Source organism: Barbus barbus, assembly GCF_936440315.1.
Source record: "Barbus barbus genome assembly, chromosome: 3".
Classification (NCBI taxonomy): domain Eukaryota; kingdom Metazoa; phylum Chordata; class Actinopteri; order Cypriniformes; family Cyprinidae; genus Barbus; species Barbus barbus.
The window spans coordinates 39658442-39677427 of record NC_136731.1 but is presented as its reverse complement, the minus strand read 5'-3'; the positions used below and the strand labels follow the sequence as shown (position 1 = coordinate 39677427).

The window sequence follows — 18986 nt, the reverse complement described above, 5'->3', positions numbered from 1 at the left end:
CTCTAGAGCAATATCATGATCACTACCGATTTTTTTATCAAATCCCAAGATAGTTTTCCTAATTTGGATTGATTGATTGATTGATTGATTTATCGACTTTTCATTTATTTAAGAAATAACACACACCCACATGAAAAAATACTATAGGCCTAGTAATTTATAATAAATACTATAGTGTTTTTGAACCATACTATAGTAAAGTACTTAAATTAATTTGTTGTGGTAATTCTACTGTTGCTGTGGTATAACCACTATAGTAATATAAACAAATTACCCAATACTACTAAGTTCTCTACAACTATAGGGTATATTATACTACAATACACTACAGTTTACTGTAGTAAAAACTAAAGTACACTACAGTATTTATAACAGTTTATCAGTTCACTACAGTTAATACTACAGTCTGCTGTAGCACTCATTACAAAGTGTTGTAAATACTATAATATATACAGTATAATACACTTTACTACAATGTGGTTCAAAAACACTATAGTATTTACTATAAATTACTATATTATTTTTTCAAGTTGGCAGTTACGAGTTTATGATGTCAATTCCTTCACTTCCTAAAGGAGTTGCTTGTTAATTTATCCTTTTTTCAAATTATTCATACAAATTAAGCCAAAAATGAAATATGTGGCACAAAACAAAGGCGTTAAAGCAATTTTACGTAATCAATGCAATGCTCCTTTAAAAACAATTAACAAAAATTGCTTAACAATAAACACTAAGCCTATATTTCAAGGAAAAGACGGTCTCTGAAATAACACCTTTCCAGAAGCTTAAACAACAGTAGAATTACAGTAGAATTAGTATTGTAGAATTAGAATTCTACAACAGTAGAATTACCACAACAGATTAATTCAAGTACTTTACTATAGTATGGTTCAAAAACAGTGGGGCAGTCGTGGCCTTATGGATAGAGAGACTTGTAACCCAAAGGTTGTGTGTGTGTGTGTGTGTGTGTGTGTGTGTGTGTGTGTGTGTGTGTTCGTCTTCACTACTCACTGCTGTGTGTGTGCACTTGGATGGGTTAAATGCAGAGCACAAATTCCGAGTATGGCTCACCATACTTGGCCACACATCATTTCTGTGCGAGCGTAAGGGATGCTCAAGGGTTCGGTTGGGTACTAGTAGAAATGGTGGTAGGAGTTTCCGGTTAGAGAAACGGAAGCAAGAGAAGGTCTCAGTTCCCGGATTTTATTGTGATTATCTTTACATGCATGAATGGTTACAGGCACTTGCCCATAGGAGGTGCATGTGGGCTTGTGTGTGGTTTTTAATCAATCACTCACAGAAGAAACAAACATGCAGTAGTCCTTTCTCTTGTACAATGAACAAGTCAATCGCTCCACCCATACATACACTGCCTCCTGACACTTGTCTGGACATGTCTGGACTTGTTCAGCTTTGTCCAAGCATTAAAGTTATAGACATAAAAATACCTCTGGGTGGCGTTGTTGGGCTTTCTTACATAGCCGCCCCCAAATGTCACTCTGGACATTTGAACATGTTAGTAAGCCCTACCTAAGTGGCAGGATTGGATCTCTCATCATCCTCAAGTTTGGGAAGTGGGATTAACCGCGCCACTGGTCTGACATAAGTTCGGTCCTGAACCCGAACTGCAACCGTCCTTACTCGTCCATCAGGTCCAGGGAAGGTACGAGTCACCTTACCCACTAGCCAAAGGGCTCGTGGAAGTTGAGGGTCCATGATAAGCACTACCTGGTCGACCCTGAGTTGGTCATTGTCCTTTTGCCACTTTTGTCTTTCTTGGAGACTTGGTAGGTAGTGATGAATAAATCTGGCCCAGAACTGGTCCGCAAGTACCTGACTATGTCTCCATCTCCTGGTTCCCAGAAGATTGCTGGCATCATACAACACTTGTGGGAGAGATGAGTCATGGCGTCCCATGAGCAGGATGCTAGGAGTGATAGGGTCTGGATCTGCGATATCGGATGATATATAGCCCAAAGGCTTGGCATTCATGATACCCTCCACTTCAATGAGAACAGTGCGGAGGACAGTTTCAGGGACTGTCTGTTCCTTTAGGATGACTTTCAAGGCTTGTTTCACTGATTTGACTTCCCTTTCCCAAATACCACCAAAATGTGGAGCACTGGGAGGAATAAATCTGAAAGAGACTTTCTGTTCAGCCAAGAGCTCTTTCAGTTGGGGTGCCATAGCTTCATATGCCTCTTTGATCTCTCTGTTCCCTCCAGTGAAATTGGTGCCATTATCCGAGAAGAGCTCAAAGGGCTTGCCTCTTCTAGCAACAAATCTCCGTAGAGACATCAAGAAGGCATCGGTGTCCAAACACTCGAGTAGGTCCAGATGGAGGCATCGGGTAGTCATACATTTGAAGACTATTCCCCATCTTTTTTCAGTTCGTCGTCCTATTTTTACTGTGAATGGCCCAAAACAGTCCATTCCAGTGGAATAGAAGGGGGGCTTGTAAAGCCTAAGACGAGCTGGTGGGAGATCTGCCATCATAGGGATCTTGGGTCGAGCCCGCCACTTTTGACAATCCATACATGCAAGTTGATGGGTTTTGATGGCTGCTCTTCCTCTCAAAATCCAATAGCGACGTCTGAGCTCTGCAAGGACTCGTTCTGGCCCAGGATGAAGGAGATTGGCATCGTATTCCTTAATAAGGAGTTTGGTTATTTGTTGATGGGGGTCAAGAACTATGGGATGTAGAGCATGAAGGTCAATGTGTTCAGCATGACGTAGTCTCCCTCCAACCCTAATTAGTCCAGCATCTTCATCATATTCCGGAGACAGGGACATTAACCTGCTATTAGATGGTAAGGGTCGGTTTGATGAGAGCGCCTTGACCTCCTCTGGAAAGGAATCCCTTTGGGCTTGTTGAAGGAGTAGCCGCTCTGCTTCAAAATAATGCTCGGCTTCATCTGTTTGGGTGGAAGGCTGAGCCGCCCCGTGTAGGGACGCTACTGTAGCCTTTACCAAGTCCTTCTATGTGTTGAACTGGTTTGCGCCTGGGAGTTGGACATCAAGACTAGTACACAGGTGTAGGCAGAGTGTGGATTTCTTTAATTCAGTATCCAGTTCAGGGTCAGCAGCCGGCATGGTAGGCCAGGAGACTTCTGATTGCTGCAAGAAGTCTGGTCCATTAGCCCAGCGGCCTGATTGTATCAACTCCTTTAAGGATTTTCCACGGGTTATGTCATCTGCCACGTTCTTTCCCGAATCCACATATCTCCAGGAGTTGATGTCTGTGAGGGACTGAATTTCAGCAACTCGAGTGCCTACGAAGACCTTATACCTGCAGGAGTCAGACAGCAGCCAGCGAAGGACTGTGGTGGAATCTGACCATAGGATGACTTGCCTGATGGTGACTGTGAGCTCCCTTTGGAGGACTTTTGCCATCTGCGCTCCAGTAAGTGCTGCACTCAATTCAAGTCTTGGTATGGACATTTGTTTCCTGGGTGCTACACGTGAACGCGCCAATACAAATGAAATGTGTATATGGCCATTATTGTCTTCTGTGCGTAGATATGATACTGAGCCATATGCCCTTTCAGATGCATCACAGAAGATGTGCAGGTCTCTGGTGGTCATTTCCTCATGCACTTGAAATGGAGTGTAGCATCTGGGAATCTCTAGCTGTTCCAAATTGGGCAGTTCCTGTACCCAAGTTTGCCATCTGTTTTGTAGGCTGTCAGACTCGATGAGGTCATCCCATCCCAGGTGAAGTTTCCATAGATCCTGAACGAGTATCTTGGCCTTTGTAGTGAACGGAATTAAATACCCGAGAGGGTCATACTGTGATGCTAATACCTTGTAAATATTTCTCAAAGTTGGCTTGAGACATTCCACTTGGCGAGGTCTGTATCCTAAGGAGTCATGGAGACAGTTCCACCGCAATCCAAGTGTGCCCTCCAAAAGATCTGGGCTTTTTTGGGATAACCATAGCTCACTGCTTTGTGACCTTGCTTCTGTCGGAAGGTGTTCAATTGCTTCAGGTCTGTTGCTGGCCCATTGACGAAGATTGAACCCTCCAGTCAACAGCAATTGCCGTAGGCCATCGACAAGAGATCTGGCCTTTTCGGTTGATTGTGCACTTTGAAGACAATTGTCTACGTAGAATGATTGTGTGACTGATTCGGCTAGAGTAGGATCAATTTCACCATTGTCATGGGCCACTCGTTGCAGAGCATATATAGCACAACAAGGACTGCATGTTGTGCCAAAGGGCAGGACCTGCCACTCATAGATCTTTGGCTGCTCAGTCCTTTGCATGTTTCTCCACAGGAAACGCAGGATTGCCTTGTCATCTGGCAGTAGGCGAACCTGGTGAAACATACCTTTCACATCTGCGCTCACCGCCACGGTGTGCTGCCTGAACCGAAGCAAAACTCCAAGCAAAGATGGACCAAGTATGGGACCAGGAATGAGGTGATCATTTAATGACTGACCCTGATACTGGAAAGAACAGTTAAACACAATTCTGTTTTTGCCATTGTGTCTCACCATATGGTGTGGAATGTACCAGGATTCAGCTGACTTCTCAGCTTCCTGAGGGGAGATTTCTGCCACATAACCAGCCTCCTCTAGTTTGGCCATCTCAGTGCAGTATGCTTCAGACAGGTTTGGGTCTTTGGCGAGTCTCCGTTCAGTGCTGCGAAGGGATGCCAGTACTGCCTCCTTTGGGGTTTTAAGGGTGACCATATTTGGTCGTTTGAGCAACGGAGTAGCGTATCGTAGAATGCCATCAACCTCTACCCTAGTAGTGCGAGTTTGGAGTAGTGTGAGAGCCTGTTGGTCCTGTTTAGAACGAGTGGCTGCTGTTTCGTTAATGTAGGGTAGGGTGTCAATCTGCCAAAGACGCTCAACGTTCTTGAGTAGTTCAGCATTCTGACCGTCTACAGTGATGTTCAGACATTGTTGGTCACAAGGGGTAGGTAGGCTGTACCCAGCAGGGCCTTGGAGAGTCCAACCGAGCCTGGTATGAACAGCTATAGGAGCATTAGGAGGTCCCATTCGTATGGGCTGGACTGGCACTAGTAAATGAGGCATGTCTGACCCAATGAGTAGCAAGGGTTGTGCTCGCTCAATCTGTGGCAATGGCAAAGACCGGATATGGGCATATTTGCGTTGGAGAGCAGCTATAGGATAAGAGTGTTCAGACAGTCTCAGATTCTCGGCTGTGAAGGCCTGATTAATCTCAAACTTCCTAGTTGGCCTGTTTAACGGGGACACAGAGAAGGAAACAGATGCTCCGTTTAAGTGAAGTACCTCCTGACGTATTGTACGTAGAGTGAGCGTTTCAGGCACTGCAGTAAGGTTTAACTGTTTCACAGCCTGTGGTAATACAATGCTACGCTCAGAGCCATCATCTAACACTGCATATGTCTCCATGGTTCTGTCTCTGTAGTGGAGTAGAACCTTGACTACCTTCAGCATCACCTTTGGAGATCGGTGAGGATGATCTAAGTAGACCTGGTTAGGGGGAACATTGACTAGAAGAACACTCTGTTGTGTTTGCTGGACTGCTTCATGGAGAATGGTAAGATGCAATTCTTTGCAAGTCTTGCATGCACGCTTCAGAGTACAGTTGTCTGCAGGATGTGCCCTTCCACATTTCCAACACCGTTTTCCTTCTGTTATCCACTTCAATATTTGCTCTGTAGTCAGAAGCTTGAATTTTGAGCAAGAGTTTAGGAAATGGTCCTTATTGTTGCAGTATGGACAGTATGGTTGGAACTTGGGAGTCTGAACTCTTGCTCGTCCTTGAACAGTTGAGGTACTGTTAGTTGAGTAAAGGATCGAAGTGGCTCTGTCCTTAAGCCGAGAAGGTGGGTGGGACTCCTTCTTGGCTGTCCTGGGTGCCTGACTTTGGTAGAGAGCTGCTGCCCTATTTGAAATACGCTTAGCCTGAGACTTCAGCTGTAGCCAGGCAGAGAAATCTGGCAGGGTGTAGGTACGGTCTGTGCCAGTCTGGAGAATGCCATGGCTAAAACAGTACTCAACAAAGCTGTCACGATACGACGGTGGCATTTTGCTCAAAAGGCGATCAACATGCGATCCACACCTTAACTCATAACCATTTGGACCTTCTAGAGTCCTGAGCATCCCTACTAATGAATGGATGGATAAGGCAAAGTCATCAAAAGCTTCAGCATCTCCAAACTTCACAGCAGGAGCATTCAACATGGCACCTAACTCACATTGGACTAGTTGGCGTGGCTGTCCATATTTATCTTGCAGCGCTTGTAGTGCAGCTGTGTACGGCCGGGGATCATGCATGTATGCCTTGGCGAGCTGGATAGCACTGGGAAGCTTTAAGTGCCCTAGAAGCACTTGATATTTGTATTGTTCACTTAAGTGCTGTTGATTGTTCATCAGATTGTCCAGTGCCATTTTAAGCAGTGCGAAGTCACTTTCACGACCACTTTCAAAGGATGGTATGACAGGTTTTGGAATACCATAAGCAGAAGCAGCTAACATCTCTAGCCCGGGTGGCTGAGCTTGAGGTACATAGATTGCTGCTTGAGCTGGGAGTGCATGATCTGGAACTGGATGATGGGCAGGGAATGCTACTTGATTGTGAGGATACGGTACTTGGCGTGGCTGAGGAAATACAGAAGCCCCTAAGGTTGCAGGATCGGCAGGTGAGGCCATTGAGGGAAGCACACTGACAGCAGGTGTCTGATGGTAAGTTACTGTTGTCACAGGAGAGGTTGGCTGCACTGTAACAGTTGCTGGGTAAATAGGTGATGGACCAGTGAAAACGGTTCTAAAGTCTGAAGTCAACTGAGCTGTTGCACGTGGAGGTGATGACCATGTCACTACATTGGGATGGCGAACATCAGGAGTAAAGTCCTGGGCACTGAACGTTTGTTGCGCCACCTGTGGGGCTGGAGGAGCCAATACTGATGCTTCAGAGGTAAGAAACACTTGTTGTGGTAAGGAACATCTGTGCATTTCCTGGGCATATGATGTTAAAATATCATTAGTAACAACTCTCTGTGGTGAGTTTACTCCAGTGTGTGCTTCAGCTAAATCACTGGCGATGCTAGACTGTGATCCAGATCTGCTGTTGTTGTCCTGTTTAAGGAACGAGGTAACTAGCTTGGCAACTTCAAGCTCATTTTGTGCTTTCTTGAGACGACGTCGTGTATCAATCTGTTTAGCCAAGGCCTCTCTGGCTTTGAGTGCCTCTCTGGCTTGGTCGTCAAGTCTTTGACATTCCTTGTCTGCTGTAGCGTCCTCTTCAACCTGACGTTGTAGTTCCTCTAGTTCAAGGGCCTTTAATCTCTCCTCCAGTACTGCTGCTTGGACGTCAGACAGAGCATGTCTTGGAGATCGACTTGAAGCACTGTGTCGTGATCTGGAGGTAGCTCTGGAGGCTGTCCCAGATGAGATGGATTTAGAGGAATGTCTAGAATGTCTCTGTGAAGAGGTGTCAGCTAGAGGTGGTGCCGATTGTAGGTGCGTAGGGAGCTGGACTTCGTAATCCTCTAGATGGGCCGGGAGATGTCGCTCTCTTTGTGTGCGGGGTCGAACCGCGGGATCTGCTGTGCCGGCAGGATCAGAATCCATTTCTACAGAAGTACATCCGGCTCGAAGGACCATGTGCGAGCGTAAGGGATGCTCAAGGGTTCGGTTGGGTACTAGTAGAAATGGTGGTAGGAGTTTCCGGTTAGAGAAACGGAAGCAAGAGAAGGTCTCAGTTCCCGGATTTTATTGTGATTATCTTTACATGCATGAATGGTTACAGGCACTTGCCCATAGGAGGTGCATGTGGGCTTGTGTGTGGTTTTTAATCAATCACTCACAGAAGAAACAAACATGCAGTAGTCCTTTCTCTTGTACAATGAACAAGTCAATCGCTCCACCCATACATACACTGCCTCCTGACACTTGTCTGGACATGTCTGGACTTGTTCAGCTTTGTCCAAGCATTAAAGTTATAGACATAAAAATACCTCTGGGTGGCGTTGTTGGGCTTTCTTACAATTTCCTTTCCATAAAATAAATTAAACAACAGGCTACTTCAAGTAACATCAAAGAACAGAACTCATGGGGCCATATGTTGAGCATAGTAGGCCTATTACAGCTCATTGCTGATACATTTGACCCAAGTTAACTTAAGAGCAGTTTTAGCGTTTCTCTTACTATGGTACTACGGCTTCATACCTTCCCCATTAATGTTACAATGCTGCCTCCTAGAGGTGCGATGTAACCAGAATCATAATACAACTGATTTCTCTGGTGTGTTTGAGGGTTTTTATAACAAGGTAAAATTACACTCTCAATATATTAGAGAAACAGTCACTGATAAGGTGATGCTTTATATAAAATGTGGGCTAAAATATTCAAAAAATTTAAATAAAATAGGCCTAATACAGACTGAACATAGCCTATAGGCCTTACTTTGAAAAGTTACTGATAAAATAATGTTTAATTATTATACACTCGTTAATTTAGGCCTACTTCATCTACTTGAGTATTCAATGTAAAGCCTAATGTAGCCTAATATTAAAATGGAATTTTACGTAAGTGTCTTGGTTAATCAATGATAATCTACGTTGTTTCAACATGCATTAGGCTACACATCAACATGGCTGTCATACTATAAAGTGGACTGTTTTAGATTAAGCATGCTATTGTGATTCTTAGTGTCACATTTACCAGTGTAAACTGTTTTACTCACATGTGGTAGTCAGTGTTTCGCAGTATATCCAGCACTGGGAGACAGGTTTAAGGGAAGTGCTGTCACAATGTAAACAGAAATACTGCATCAAATGTACTAATTACGCATTTTCAAATCGAAAGCGGGGCGGCCTCAGGTGGGGGAAAACGTCGGAAGTAAAAATTCTAAGTTATAGGATAAACAGCTTTAGGGTCAGCAAGTAAATGAGATGCAAGTAAAAGTGATTCCCTTCTTATTTTTTATAGCACTCTTTTTAAATGTGTTCTGTGCAACATTCACCCAATAGAAACCACTCAGGCTATTTACTTTGTTATTTATGTAATCACACACCAGATGGCACACACATTTAAGTGACTCCTGGAAATATTAGTTTGCTCATGGCATGTCAAAACAAAAACCTTTCAGTGTTTTATAAGTAGAAAGAAAAGATGGAAAGAATAACATCATTTTTGCGTGTGCTTTCTGAATGTGACTTTATTTTTTGAAGGTGGAATGATGAGAGATGGAACGAGAATGGATTTACAGTACTTCAGTTCCGAAGTCACTTGTTTTATTTAAAGAGTTTGCTTCAAGAGGGCTCCCTTTCTTAATAATCAGTATAAGAATAGATACACACAGCCCAAACCAATACTTTTTGTAAGGTCAAGTATTTGTTCAAGTAATGCACAAAGCTAAAGCTAAGCACAATGTGCTCACTCCTCATTAGACTGCTAAACAGCTCTCATTTGCACAAAGTAAAACATCCTCATATCATTTTGCCACAGGAAATCACATGTGCTAAGTTATTATGCATCCACCCTTCTCCTTGAAAGGGTTTTTGTCCTCAGGAACTCCTTTTATGAGAGGATCTTCTGCAGCTTGGGCCTCTACCCATTCACAAATCTCCTTTGCGGTTTTAGAAACCTGAGGAAAGAGGGAGTGTATGCCAAACTTTTGCCTCTTACCATCCTCAGAAAAAGCCAAATATTTAATGAACAAAAAATGCAAGGGTGGCAGGATGTAAAGAATTTGACAGATATTTATTTGGGCTGCCAATCTGCAGGCAGAGGAACTTACAGGCTCTCTAGTGTTCTTCACCTCCTTCTGAAGTTGTTCCAGCTCCATTTTAAGGATGTCCTTATCAGACATATCCCGTGCCATCTTGCCCTGAGTACAAAAAAAAAAAAGGCTACAGGATCACATTCATTTTAAATCTGTGACAGTCACACACTTTTTAAAGGTCACTTTTCTAAAAGAATGAAAAATAATGTTCATAATGAAAATATGTGTCCTTATTAAAGATCAAGACACATCAGTTTAAAAGCTGTATGATACATGGGACATGTTTCAATTAATCAAAAATGTTTATGTTGTGCGTCACTGGAAAAACTGATTTTATTGTTCAGAAGTTAAGCGAGCGGAACAGGTTTAATGCAAGAATTGTGTCATACTAAACCACTAATTATGAAAATAAAATAGTTGGAGCCACAGTTGTAAATTGACTGCTATGTTGATACTTTAAGACAACTAAATAGATGGGGGGGGGGGGGGGGAATAAATAAATAACATCACAAAACAATTTAAACTGGTCATGCAACAAGTTAGTCATTGTCTTAGTGGTGTCATTGTTTTGAGGTTTTTTAGGTGTAAATTTAAAAACTTAATCTTCTCTCTTTAAATTCTGATTTAGACACCAAATTCCTAATATTAATTCATATGTTATTATAATCAACAAGTGTATGTCATAAATGCTTGCAATCTCTATTCTACCATAACTACAGAATACTGTGAGGCCTAGCTATTTATGTATTTTATTATATCTACAAAATGTGGTTTCTATAGTTAATGTCACCTAAAATAATGATTTAATATCGTCAAGATCATTAGTATTATTTACCAGATAAGCATGAAGTAAACGTGTACTGTACATGGGCATATTTATAGAGAATCATGCTAACAAATATGATCAACAATTGTGATAACTCATCCTTTATGGTTGTGCCATTGGGGTAAGATGTTGTTCAACTGCTGCAATTCATTTTGAATGAGAAGATTACATTACAATATTCACAATTCCTCATAGCTTTTACTATAATCAAATGTTGACCTTTTTTCTGGATGTATAGTTATATGCATATTGTCATAACTATAATTAAACCTTAAAATATATTCATTATGAATATACAGATTTGTCACCTAGAGCGCTGGTTGTTTCACTTACCTATTGGTCAGTGGGGCAGCCGATGAAGGGAACGGGTCGCTCTCTGCACTTTAAGGGACCATGTACAGGGTCTGGGGTCTGGTGATGAACTGAGCGCTTCGGTCTGCTGCTGTCGCCTCTTCAGGATCACCTCCAGATGGTAAGAGGTAAGGGGGGTGGAGACTGATCCCCAACAAGCACACTTCCTTCATCCAGATTTCTGATCAGCTTAAGCCATCATGGTAATTAATGAGGTTAAATCACCCGGAATCAAGGCAGAGCGGTTTATATGTCAGTGCATGTGAGCTGTTTTTCTCACAAGATTTCATTTTAAAATGTGCCATGGGAAAAAAATGGAGTTTGTACAGAGGATCTATCTGTGCAGTTGATGTATTTAAGAAATTTTTGAGGTCAACATGTCACTGATCTTCTCTAGATTTCAGCACAAGTGAATTTGTTTTGTGTAAGAAGCAGATGGCCTGGATATGACAGACTGAATGTGTGAGCCATCTTATTACCAAGTCAATTATCCTGTTAACCCAAAACACTTCCAGAAGAACAAAGTGGTTGACTGCTATGGGGTTTTCAATGGCTTCCTACAGCATAGCAGTCAACCACTTTGTCCTTCTGGAAGGGTGGCTGACAATACACTGTGTACACACACAATTTTTATATATGCCTAATTCAATTGAATAAGATCAGCACAAATAAGATGTAAATAACATTTCTGAAGTGAAATGAATAACTGAATACTAATGAAAAAGTACTACACAATATTTGGATTATTTTTGATAACTATATCTATATACATCTAGATTATAACTTAAAATAAACATTAACTGAAATAAAAATATAAACTTTTTAGCTAGTTAAATATATAAAATATATAAACATACATACACACATATATCATTAAAATTTATTTTCCATCAACAAGTTAGTAGATTCAAAATGGCCAGTTAATCAGCCCAGCTGGTATATCAGCTCATCATCTATTATAAAATCAACAATAATAACGGAGATAACACCGGCATGGTGACATTAAAAATAAACCTAAATCTCTACAACTCATTTTAATCACATTTCCAAGGCAAGAAACATGAATACAGTAACCTCTCTTGACAGAGGTCCAGACAAGTAACATGTGACTGCTGATTTGGAGGTCTCCTTTGATTCAGTCCCGTACCACAATCTATCTGTAGGCAGGCAAATGACAATCAGTCCATTCTAGGCTGCAATACAATCAGAATGAACTGAAATGCACAATGACTGAGAAATGCAATCCTTGACCTTATATTTAGTCTTTTATCTTTGTGATGTCAACGCCAATTAAAGGCCTCATCTGAGTGATCTGTTATCCTGGAGTCAAGCCTCTTGCCTTAAGTGCGTCACTTTAGCTAATCCCATCACAAGGTCTTGACTGCCTTAATCCAAGAGATTAGACTCAGAGATGTCACTCTCCCTTTTGATTTTCACTGTGAAATATAGAGCATGGTTATTTATTTCCCCTTCCTGTTTACTCTGTTTTGTTTTTTGTTTTTGTGATAGCTTATATTAATAAATTTAAAAACAACAACAACACAGTACTGTCATTTTGTTTTAAATTAAATTAAATAAATTGTGTTTATTCAATGACATTGACTGTCCCATGAATTCTCTGGCATGAATGATGTGGATGTTGTTTACATGGACACTTAAAAATGGTTATGGAACTAAACAACAGTGTTGGGGAAAGTTATTTTTACAAGTAATGCATTACAATATTGCTTTACTCCCTAAAAAAAGTTACTTTTTATGGAAAGGAATGAGTTACGTTAATTTAGGGTTACCTTTTACATCTGGGCAGGGCTTACTTGTTTGTTAATAACAGTTCTTCTTTTACAAATGTAAACGCCTTTTCACACATACAAAAAAGAAAGAAATGAATACGCATCAGGCTGAAGGAAATGTAAATTTATGTTTGTACAGTAGAGGGCACCGCTCAAACAAATTGCATGAAGAATACGACACAGGAGAAGAAAGTTCAACACTATTCAGCAATAACAAAAATTATGTGCCATTGTTGCCTAGTATGGTTGAATTGGATCATCGAAGGTCAGTAGCAAAGACATTGGTCAATAGCTGTTTGCATGATCCATTAAGTGACGTGACAGGAAGAAGTTTTGTGATTAATCGATAATCAGATTCGACTGTTTTCAAAAAATAATGACTAAAGATTATTATAAATTGTTACAGGTGCTATGCTAGATAAGCACACGACGAAGGAAGAGTTCAAATATAAGTCTTTTTAATAATAATCCACAGCAGAAACAGATGAAATCCAGGAGCACGGGGTAGCATAATACAAACTATAGCGGACAAGGGAACAGGGGAGAACACAGGCTTTAAATACTAAACACAATCAAGGAGGAACAGAAAACAGGTGTGGAACCAATTCATCAAAAACCATGGAAACAAACTAGGCAGAATGACGAAGACATAACTAAACTAAAACAGATCATGACCGTGACATTAATCAGTATTTGATGTAGTTAAGATAATTTTTAAAAAAATGGTGAGCCAGTTTTTCCTCCTCTTCACGTTTTCCTTGATTCCTAAACAAATCATATTTGTACTGTGCCCGGTGTGTCTGGTGGCCAACAGAAAGACCTTTACAAGAGGCAACCATCAGCTTGCCAATTCCATCAATGAAAAACTCTGATGGTGGTGATGGTTCAAAGATGATACATGGAAATAAAGGAAAAAATGGATGGAGATGGAAGGACATGAAATGTGTTTGAAATCAATCAATGAAGATGTTTTATTTGGTACACTTACCGGTGTGACCGACTCTTTTGAGGAACGGATCAAAGCCAACTCTTCGTACAGCATCAGTTCTTGCCAAGAAATAATTAATAACGCCATCTACAAGAAAGCAGCCAGTATGATCTGCAAGTGGTTGATGAAAGCCTTTAATCCGTTTTAGGCATCCACCGTCCTGCTCATCTCCCTCTTCATACTCCAAAATGAAGTAGAACTGGTCTCCTGACACCTCACCCCCAAGCTAATAAGAGAAAAAGAGCTTTTACAATAAGTATATATTGCTAAAACACTTTTTGCTAGTTCATAAAAGAATATCTATTCTTACTTACAACATCAAGTTCTGGAACCGCTTCCATAATCTTCACAAAACTCTCGATCTTTGTCTCATTCAAGAACACAAAGTCGTCATCAACCCACAGGAAGTATTTAGTTGTGAGTTGAGATACAGCCAGATTTCTACCTGAAAACCACCCCTGAGAAGGGATTACCACCATAATCATTAGCAGTGATAAATTACCAAGTCACTTGATGTCAACAGGCCAATTTACACCGAACTGGCAAACGGCAACGGACATGTTGAGTGCTGACAATAGGCATTTATTTTCACCTATTAAACATGTTTAATCTGTGGCATTCGGTTATGGAATGTCTAAGAAGTGCCTGAACTGTTCTTGTCAGCTGTGTTGGTTTGCATATGTTGGCATGGTGTGAATTGGCCTTTACAGCATCAATTAAAGTGATGACGTGTTTACCTGTCCAGGAGGCATGACATAGTGCTCAATGTTGTTTCCAGACACACGTTCAGGCTTCAGGCTGTCATCCGCAACAATGATCTTGATCTTTGGGTAAAATTTCCTGATACTCTGGATGAGGACGTTCAGTTCCTTATACCTCAGAAAGGTCTTGGTTATGATGGTCACTTGTGAGTTAATGTCTGAGAGACAAAAAGTGTTTTACTTGTTTCACTTACATACCAGATTACATTTATGTGGTGGTCTTACCTTTTCCTGGGTCATACAAAACAGGAACTGATGGTCTTCTGATTATGATCGGAAATATGGCTTTGTGATCCTCAAAACTGAAATAAACTAAGAAAAGAAGATATTTTATGTCATTTAAGAGACTGTTTCTATCAATATGTAAAGCTTAATTTTCTTTTTACAGCTATAGGCTAAATATTGGATACAGATGGTTAGTTTTGATATGTATGATGGAAGTCTTACATATAATCATAAAGGCTCTTTCACATGAAGAAGGATAGGCTACTAAAAGGATACCTTGATGTCAACATATAATTATCAGCGCGCGTCTGCCGCTTTAAATGTTCAAGCTTTTCCAGTTCGTTGTGATTGGATGTCAGTGTTTTGATCTTTAATCAGTTGGAAAAATTGTTTAAGAATTAATCCTACTACGATATCGTTCCTCCATATTTGTGGCATTTATGATAAGGACTTCTCCATTCTCACAAAATTAAGAGTGATTGTTAAAACTAATAGTTATTGTTATCTGACCTTAAATATAAAGTAATTTAAATAAAGTTTGACATTATATGTTATCACTCCTCTCATCTGCGTTTATTAGCCTACAAACAGGCTGAATTAGTGATAGGGATTTTTCAGTGACTTTTCTTCACAAATTTATGCCAGTAGATGGCGACAGAGTATCGGTTTTTATCATTCACTCAATCGATTCGTTCAAAAATACAGATTCAGTCAGGAATGAATCACCACCACTAATTAAAGCTGCAGTCCGTAATTTTTTTTTGGTTAAAAATTATCCGAAACCAATATTTGAGAAAGTACATAACCAGCCAGAGTTCAAAACTATCACCTTATTCTAGCCCGACAGTTAGTTTATAATATGTTTTCTAATTTGAGTGGTACGGGTTTTCATGGGAAATTTGAGCATGGCACTGCATCATTACGTCAAGTCTGTAAACATAAAGAAGTTGTCCTTGCTAGCAGGCTATAGCATGTGAGGATCCTGCAGGTGGCGGATCATTTATAGTCTTTTCTCACAGCAGCTAGAATAATTAAATTTATCATTTTGATGGCGGATTGTAATCCAGAAAGTATTATGTGTTTATGAAACATATGAATTCAATTAAATTATATTCCAGTTTTAAAAGTGCTTCTTATTGCAGATAGCCTGAGTTTACAAAAGATTTGTATTTTAAAGAAAACTAGTTCGAAGGGAGCATAATTTTGGTTTTCGGTTAAAATAATTTCTTAATATGAAATTTGAATGGTTTGACAATTATACACTATACTCATAGTGACGCAATGCTGATGTTGTTAATTTGAGAATAAAGTATAACAATAATAATACTTTGCATGGTTTGATGTGATATGAGCTAACCGATCTTTAGATTAAAATCACCATTGGTAGCGCAATTTATGGTAATTTTTTTTTTTTTTTTCTCAGTTTGTCAAGTTGGACTGACTTGTAACTTACTTGTTCAGATGGCAATATACAGTGAAAATTCTTATTTGGGTCATATATTCCAAGACGTAGACTAATCGGTGATTGCGAAGTACGTAAATATCCGCACCGGTGCGGTGACTGACAGCAACACATTCACCTCAAAACAGATTCATCTGCGCTGGAGCACAGCCCCCGCAAGCAAGATAATTCTGCAAGTAACTGCAAATCTAGGTTTTCTAACATAGAAAAGAGCAAAACTTACGGACTGCAGCTTTAAATTGCTCGGAGAGGAGGTATGGTTCAATCTGCTGTGGTCAGAGGATCAAAAATAGACAAAGTAATGCATCAGTTTTTGTTTTTTGAACAGTTATAAAAGCAAAAATACACCAACAATCGCGTTGGTCTCTTGCTAGTTTGAGATTGCTAGTTGTACAAGATAGCCTATATAACTGAACTTTTAACTGAATTTTTTTCTTAATTGGCTAGCATGTATCTTGTAACTTGAGTGTTAATCCTGCCTTTTCACTGTGTACTTGAGCAACACATTTTAGTACATATTGTAGGTCTAAGTGCCTTTCCTCTTACCCAAGTCTGATGTTTTGATGTGGTAGATGGTGCTGGTGTAAGTCACTCTGAAGAGTAGATTGTTGAGTTGTGTGAGGTTTCTGGATGAGATGGTTAGATGACTTTGACCCTGTCCCTCCACCTGATCTCCGTCCAGAAGATCCTCCACTGAGAGTACTCCTTTATCCACACTCAAAGACACCTGCAGACATGATTGTGAATAATGCAAATTAAGTACTTTAAGTTCACATCTATAGAATCTGAATTCAAAAATTTAGCAACTTAAATATGATTTTATGGTAATTTTGAAGTAAATGCATTGTGAATGAATACCTCATACACTGAAAAACTCAGAAATGGCCAATTTCATAAATTATTACAGCATTTATGTAATACTGAATTAAACATGCAATTTTTAATTTGAAAAGTGAAACAATATTTTCTTGTAAAACATTTATTTACAACTTAAAAAAAAAAAATCTTACAGTGTACTAGGGCTTTTACCTACAATTGTCCTTAAATAATAATAATAATAAAAATAATAAACTAATATGGCATTGTTTGCTTAACCTTGTACACCTCCCTCTTGTTTGTTGTTATACACCTCCCTTGTATTTGAACAGCAAGGCCTGAAAAGATATAAAAAAAAATTAACTGAATAGATCAAAGGAAAATATACTTTTGTAACATTGTTTTTTATTATTCTAAACAGCATATAAGGTGAGGTTTCACTCAGTTAAACAATACTCCTAAATATGACTATATTTAGGGAATATATGTTTACCTGGTATCAAGCTTTTCTTCAGAGGAGCTACCTTGAAACCCGTCACTGGATACTGGAGAGGAGAGTTGGCTGGGGCAATAATAAGATCTCCATAAGTCCTCCTCCTGAAAAAAATGGCATGAAAAATACCCAAATATTAGAAAAACTGTATAAATGGCTCCTTCAATGTCTAATGAAAGAATGATCATTGGAATATGAGCATGCACCCTTGCTAATTATAATGGAGCAAGTCAATCCTCAATGAGAGATGTAACAATAAAGATAAGCAGACAGAGGTCAAAATGCTCTAAAATTATGATGACTGTCAAAAAATCTGGTATGAAATGTGCATTTAAAGTCACATTCATGACAAATGATAAATGACATCATGGTGTTGTGTTAACAGGACTTTGGGTGAGATGAAGAGAAATCCAGTTCTACCTGAGTTGGTGTTGCTTGTATTCATTCGCTCTGCGTTTTAGAATGTTGTCCATTTCATCTGGCGCAAATATCCTGGTGAGTTCAGCTCCTTGACAAGAAACATTTGGCCTGAGGAGAAACATATAAAGACTAGGCAGGCAGAGCATCTAAATTTGAACTACTTAAGATTAATTAAGAACATTTTAATGACACTTACCTTGAGATTTGATCTTGTTCGGGACTTGCACTGCTTAACAGAATAAAGTAAGCAGATGTAATCACATTGCTTGGTAAATAAAATCAGACAAATTAACATACAGACTAGTTGTAAATATAGAATGCAACACAAATTGAAGAAACTGAAAAGTTAAAACAATTTTGATGAGTGTTTCTTCAAATCTGACCACTTTCTTGCACCGGGTTTTAATCATTATTATTACTACTACTACTACTACTACTATTATTATTAAAAAAATAATTTTGTTGTTGTTGGTCACATCACAACTTTAAGTTTTCCCTGGTTGTAGACAGCTAACCTTACATCCATCATATAGACCATAAATTATGATACATTTAAAACCACAATAATCTAAACAAAAAGTAAAATATAACCATAATCTATTTTGATATTTATTGTGATGATTGTTTTTTCCACAAACTGTATTACATATTTTCTATGCTGTCATTCCCATCAAAGTATAATTTCCTGTACTGTATTGTTTTTACTGTAAATTTATCTGTGTGTGTGAAATATGCGGGGAAGGAAAATTAAGGTAAAACAAGGTCAGTATCAATTGTGAAAAAAATTTTCCCCCCTTTTTTCATTCTGCATTTATAGTTCTTAAATAAATAAATCACCGCTATAAATGCTGGCTATCTTTAAGTGCCCTGACAGATTTTTGAGCCTAGTGAATTTTGAATGCAGCTCCCAAAAAAACACAAAAATAACTTGATAATTAAAAAAAAAATTATATGATCACACCAGTGTGATTAGAACATTCAGTGCACGGCATATCATGTGTTATCCTCTGCGGCAGATGCGTTTTTACAGCACTGTGCATTGTAACCAATCACACACGATTATTCTGCTGAGCTTATCAATGCAGTGGCCAATCAGAGGCGTTCAGATGAGTCAGAGTTTTGCGCAATGC

General features: G+C 39.5%; 2 protein-coding genes across 2 annotated transcripts; both read right to left on the bottom strand.

Annotated features, from left to right (window-relative positions):
• Positions 1-9134: 9134 nt before the first annotated feature.
• On the bottom strand, positions 9135-9823 carry LOC306847248 (guanine nucleotide-binding protein G(I)/G(S)/G(O) subunit gamma-T2-like; the record flags this gene model as incomplete). The annotated part of the gene is made up of 2 exons (XM_079381094.1): positions 9135-9586; positions 9740-9823. The coding sequence occupies 2 exons, from the start codon at positions 9821-9823 to the stop codon at positions 9461-9463; spliced, it is 210 nt and encodes a 69-aa protein (XP_079237220.1). The 3' UTR covers positions 9135-9460.
• A 2978-nt stretch (positions 9824-12801) lies between these two features.
• On the bottom strand, positions 12802-18382 carry b4galnt2.1 (beta-1,4-N-acetyl-galactosaminyltransferase 2 (SID blood group), tandem duplication 1; the record flags this gene model as incomplete). Its single annotated transcript, XM_079399699.1, has 10 exons — positions 12802-13559; positions 13680-13905; positions 13994-14137; positions 14417-14598; positions 14666-14752; positions 16674-16889; positions 17437-17540; positions 17857-17964; positions 18053-18082; positions 18372-18382. 10 exons carry the CDS (start codon positions 18380-18382, stop codon positions 13378-13380), a joined length of 1290 nt encoding a protein of 429 aa, XP_079255825.1. The 3' UTR covers positions 12802-13377.
• Positions 18383-18986: the final 604 nt, after the last annotated feature.